Raw genomic sequence first — 6,064 nt, forward strand, 5'->3', positions numbered from 1 at the left:
TGAAGGAGGAGGAGGCGGAGCGGCAGAGAAAGAGGATCAAGGAGCTGGAGGAGATGCAGAAGCGTCTAGAGGAGGCGCTGCAGCAGGAGATCAAGGCCCGGCTGGACGAGGAGGCCTTCCGCTACGCTCAGGCTGGGTACAGCGATGCTAATACACGATTAGGGACACGCACACGCTCTGCAGCACAATAAGAACTCCTTTGTAAACAATAATCTGTGAGGAGGGAGGAGCTCTGTGTGCACAGAGCAGATATTAAACTCTGCTGAAAGGAGTTCAGTTGCGTTATGTTCCTGAGGAAGTTGAGCTGCCAGCAGAGGAAGTTGTTAAATACAGCCATCAGTCAGATCTCTCTCTCTCTCTCTCTCTCTCTCTCTCTCTCTCTCTCAGCCTTCTGATGAATTGATTGCATTCGTAGCAAACAGCTTGCACAAGATCATATCTACAGTCATGGAAAAAATTATTAGACCACCCTTGTTTTCTCTTATTTCTTGTTCATTTTAATGCCTGGTACAACTAAAGCTACATTTGTTTGGACAAATATAACAATAACAACAAAATAGCTTATAAGAGTTTAATTTGAGAGCTATCTAGACATTTTCCATGATTTCTTGATAATGATTTTGGTTATGATCAAGAAAACCATGGAAAATGTCTGGATATCTAAACTCTAGCTCTAAAATTAAACTCCAGAAGTTAGATAGATAGATATACTTTATTTATCCCAAGCTGGGAAATTACAGTTTTGTTTTTTTTTGGGTTTTTTTTTTGATAGATAGATATACTTTATTTATCTCTAAGTTGCTGTTTGTGTGCAGGCTGCTGGCTGAGGAGGAGGAGAAGATGAAGGCCCTGATGAGCCTGCAGGAGGAGCAGGAGGAGTACATCCTGAAGACTCAGAGGGAGAAACAGGAGCTCAAACAGGAAATGGAGGCCAAGACGCGTTCGTTAGAGGAGGCGCAGCATCAGCTGGAGGAGGTCCGCGCCAACCGGCACCGCGTCGACCAGGACGTGGTGGTGAGGACACACACACAATGAGAACACGCACACAATGAACAGCCACAACACTACAACCCAAGATAGCAATATTTAAAAAAATATCTCTTTTGAATATAAAGCCGATACTAAACTGTAAAAAAAATCTGTAAAAAAAAAACCTACAGATTATATATACAGTAAATATCTGTGTTAAAAATGTATCATAATTTTTTTTTATTATTAAGTTTGGCAACTTTTGCTGACAGACTTGATTTGATTTTTTATGATTTTTTTTTTACATTTTTTAAATTCAAAGTTTTGCTTTAAGAAGACGGAAAGTTTCCTTAATTTTACATTCAGCAATATGATGTGTAACTTTTTTTTTTTTTTACATAGAATGCACTGTAATTTAACATTCAAGACCATTAAGCAATTAAATAATACTGTAATATATAGAGTAATAGTAGTAGTAGTAGTAGTAGTTGTGTGTGTGTGTGTGTGTATATATATATATATATATATATATACAATGTCCTATCATATTAATTTACAGATTTCATTGTATAGAATTTAATATTGTATTGAATATATGAATATAATATAATATTGAATATATCTTTTTGCACTTAATGGAGAAAAAAACAAATATAAAACCTTTAAATACTACTAATGCGGTAAATTTCTGGGAAATAACCTGTTTTTTTGTTTTTTTTTACAGTGTGCTGTTATTATTTCAATGAATTCTATTCATAATTTGAGCAGGTTGGAGCCCAGACAGACTCAGTATGACACAGAAACAGAACAGCTATTGTTGTCTGTCCTTAAAAACATTTGACGAATGATTTCAAAGTCCAACCAGAACCACAGTTCCAGTCTGATAGGATCTATTTACTCACCTGCCCTGTCCTCTGGGGACTTTAATGGACTCATTGACTCATTTGACAGATATTTGTATCAGCGGTAGATTATCAGGTTTTAATGAGCTGCTCTCTCTGTGACAGGCCGCTCAGAGGAAACTCCGCCAGGCGAGCACCAACGTCAAACACTGGAACGTCCAGATGAACCGCCTGATGAGGCCGATTGGACCAGGAGGTACGTCTGCAGGTTAAACCCTGTCCACCATTTATCATGGAAATAAACTGTAGAAACAGGCATTTTTGGACATATCATTGGTTATAAAGTTGTACATTAGAAAAAGTGGCCAAAGCGAAGCTTAAAATGTTGATATTTGTGTCAGAATCTCTTTATTCTACATGTGTCCTTTAAAATAAAGTGTTTGCACTAACCAGATCCTGTTAAAAACATTAAATTCTGCTCCTCAGAGAAACTGTGAAGACATGATTGATTCTGCTGAGACCAACGGTCATGTGACAGATATTCACTGAAAATCTGTTTACACAGAGCAGAGAGGAGAGGACAGGAGAGGATGAAAACATGACAATACTTCAACTTCTTGTTGGCACTTGGAAAAGTGTTAATATATAAATTCAATTTTATTCAAATTTTTAGAATGATAAAAAAATTTCTTACTGTCTTATTCTGCACTAAGACATGTTTGAGTTGTTCTGATTTTGCTGATTCCATAGAGCTGCAGGACTTATAGATTTATAGAGATTTGATATGTTGCAGTGAAACACAAGGACACAGAGATTTGGGGTTCAGAGGGTTAAAGGGGTGGTTTTTTTTTACTTATACAGCATCAGATAAATTCCCTGATATCAGACAGATTTGTCAACATGTTGCGCTCCATTTCCATCTTCAGCCTGATATTTTCTTCCAATGTAACTGATTTAATTTTCCCTTTACAATAATTAGATACCAACACATCCTGACTCTCACACAGACATGCCAACATACTGGTTTTACCAGAGGTTTAAAAGTAGAACACAGTGTTTTGTTTGTCCCAAATGCAGCACAAATTATTATATAATCTACAGAAAGTCACTTCTGTTTCTCCTGTCAGGTGTAATTTTACCATTCGATCATAATTTAAAGAGCACCTGACAAACATCAGAGGGTGGAAACAATGTAGAGAACATGATGGAAACATGATATTTCATCATTTGAGGAACAATATCGACTTCTCAACACTTTACGCCCAGCTGTTTTTATGTGTGCATTTTAAATAATTGTTTATGTTTTATATGACAGCAGCAGAGTGTACTGCAGGTCACTAAATGCCTCACTGGCAATTTTAATGTTGCTTCATGCAGACTTGTGCGACTCATTTTTCTGAGTGTAGAGATTTCCAGTGAATTCCTTCTACTATTTCACTCCTGAAATGTTTTTGTTTTTTTGTTTTGTTTTTTAGAGAAGAGACCGTCGTTGGGGAGCTCCTTCTCCAGCTTCCAGATCCCGACGCAGAGAGACCCCGGGCTGCGTCTCAGAAGGAGATCCGGATCAGAGGACCAGGACGAGGAGAGCAAGGAGAACGTGGACACCAGAGCCGGCTGTGATCTAGAGAAACGTCACTCCCACGCCTCCAACGGAGACATGGACATCCCCTGAAAAACCTGAGTCAGAGCGGCTGAGTCGGTCCATCTGGTCAGTCTGTGAGGGGGACCAGCAGTACTACCATTTCTGTTAAATGTTGCATTCACTGACCTCATTTCACAAACAGAAACAGTTTAAAACATTTTAATGATGCAGAATCAACTAATGCTTTGCCTGAGTGAGGCCTGTTCTGGACATAAACGATACCTCAGAGCACAGGAAGAGATGCTGAAAGGCTCAAACTTACACACAATGCAAGAAGCTCATTAATGTAATATCAACACATAACAAGGTGTCATTTAACAGATTTGTGTCTGTGGGGCGGAGGGGGGCTTGACTTTTATTGTTTTTTTACATAAGAAGCTGAATCAGTATTAGAGTTTTGTGCAGAGAGTCACTCCTGACGAACAGGAAAGAGAGAGTGAGCTGAACTTCCTGTTCCTTCTGTCAGTTATTGTAAATAATAAAGAGTGGATGGATTTCTGCCTGTATGTTAAATTATGTGGAGCATGCAATTCAAAGAAGTTGTAATCTTCAGTTTTAATAAAATCTCACTTGATACTTTAACAGGCTGGATATCTGGAGTATGTAATGTCTGAATAAGTTGTGATCTGGGTAACATTTTACCGACAGAAACCACATGATGGAACGAGCTGACGCCACACTGCTGAAGCTGCACTTCCGCTTGGCTTTGAATCTTTGAGTCCACGTCACTCGCTGAGTGGTGAAATGTGTCATCGCTGACTGATTATATATAAACGAGTGAACAGAGACACCCACTGACACACAGAGAAACTACAAGTCTATGATCCATCAGAGGATTCTGGGCTGATTTTATATTCTTAGTCAGGACGTTTATATGTTTGTTTGACAGATGTAAAACATAATAACTATTATATTTATACAAATTCAGAAAAAGTAATTAGTGTAAATGTTCAGATCAATTATGAAGCTGTTAAAAATCAATTGATAACTCATGGAGAATTAATAAGTTTCTACTTTATTTAAAGCAACAATTTATTTTTGCTTCATGCCTTTCATTATCTGTAAATATTACTTGTTTGTTGGACCATTTCTCTCTCTCTCTCTCTCTCTCTCTCTCTCTCTCTCTAAATATATATATATATGAATAAAAATAGTAGGAAGTAGTAGGAAATGGCAATAGACAGAATTAAGACAATATACAGACTTAAAGGTATAGACCTAAAAATGAATTGTTTGATTTAGCAGCACTTCTAAAATCATGAAACAGAAATCCTCATTATGCAGAACAGTTTCTATTTCTGAATTTTTAAAATTAATTTCATGTTTATGTGTACTGGGACAAGTACATAGCATTAACCAGTGACACTCAGCATCTACAGCCTGAGATTGTCCTTTAAAATACATAAAACTCAACAACAAACACGCAAGAGAACCGACAAGACAGAAACTCAACAACAAGTACAAACAGTAAGAGCACAAAACTCAGAACAAACAACAACATACAGACAAAACAAAACAAATACATTAAACTAAAACACCAAACCAGCATGATTTCAGTATGACAATATAATCTAATGAAAATTAAATGAATGGAGTATTATTGAGGTATTATTGTGTTTGTCACTTTAATGGTGAAGCTCATTTAAATCATTTAAAGTCCAAAGTATCATAAAATGAACTGTAGTAACTGAGTAAATGTATTTAGTTACTTTCCACTGCTGCTCTCTAGTAAAATCTTTTTTTAAAATCTAAATGACAATTTTGCCTTGAAGGACTGGAAAGGTTTATTTCAGCAGATATGAACTATAATCAAAGCCACATAAAGTTTTTAGTTGCAGTGCAGAATACAGAAACAGTGTCCCATAAAAATACAGTTTTTCAGAGAAAGACACTGTTAAAACAGCATTATCCTTGAAAAATTTGAACTTCCTGCTCGAAGCGTGATCAATAAGTGACCATAACTTGTGTTAAGATGTTTATTTGTGTCAGAATCTAATCGCACTAGCCAGATCCTGTTAAAAACATAACATTCTGCTCTTCAGAGACATTGTGTTCAGTTCTGTTTTGTTATGTTGAGTCCTTTATTGCTTTATTTTATCATTTTACATTTTTTTTGTTTGTGATTTTGTGTCCTTTATAAATATATATATATATATATATATATATATATATATATATATATATATATATATATATATATATATATATATATATATACACACCAAAAAACACGTAAAAAAACAAACAAAAAAACCCCATATATATATATATATATTTACGTGTTTTTTGGTCATTTTGTGACTTTTTGGTAAATGTGTCTCTTTTTTATAACATATATATACAATTCCATTTTATTGACTTTGATTAAAAAAAAAATCTGATTTCTGTTATTCAAGACATGTTTGAGTTGTTCTGATTGTGCTGATTACATAGAGCTGTAGGACTTATAGATTTATAGAGATTTTATATGTTGCAGTGAAATACAAGCAAGAGAGGAGAGGAGAATGTAGAAAGAGTAACAACAACAACAAGAACAACCGCCCTGAAACGGCTTGTTGGGGTTCAGAGAGACTTTGACTCCCCAGCAGAAAGCTGTTTACTGGATCCAGCC

At 36.0% G+C, this 6,064-nt stretch overlaps 1 protein-coding gene across 2 annotated transcripts in view; it reads left to right on the plus strand.

Moving 5' to 3' along the window:
• Positions 1–4,035, plus strand: part of LOC131971716 (differentially expressed in FDCP 6 homolog) — a 13,566-nt gene extending 9,531 nt beyond the window's left edge. For both annotated transcript variants that reach the window (XM_059333282.1, XM_059333283.1), the window contains 4 exons: positions 1–136; positions 816–1,014; positions 1,977–2,067; positions 3,287–4,035. The exon at positions 1–136 is cut by the window's left edge and continues 31 nt beyond it. In XM_059333282.1, coding sequence (XP_059189265.1) covers positions 1–136; positions 816–1,014; positions 1,977–2,067; positions 3,287–3,483 — 623 coding nt within the window. In that variant the 3' untranslated portion in view covers positions 3,484–4,035. The remainder of the gene's footprint in view (positions 137–815; positions 1,015–1,976; positions 2,068–3,286) is intronic.
• Positions 4,036–6,064: the final 2,029 nt, after the last annotated feature.

Source organism: Centropristis striata, chromosome 5, assembly GCF_030273125.1.
Source record: "Centropristis striata isolate RG_2023a ecotype Rhode Island chromosome 5, C.striata_1.0, whole genome shotgun sequence".
Lineage (NCBI taxonomy): Eukaryota > Metazoa > Chordata > Actinopteri > Perciformes > Serranidae > Centropristis > Centropristis striata.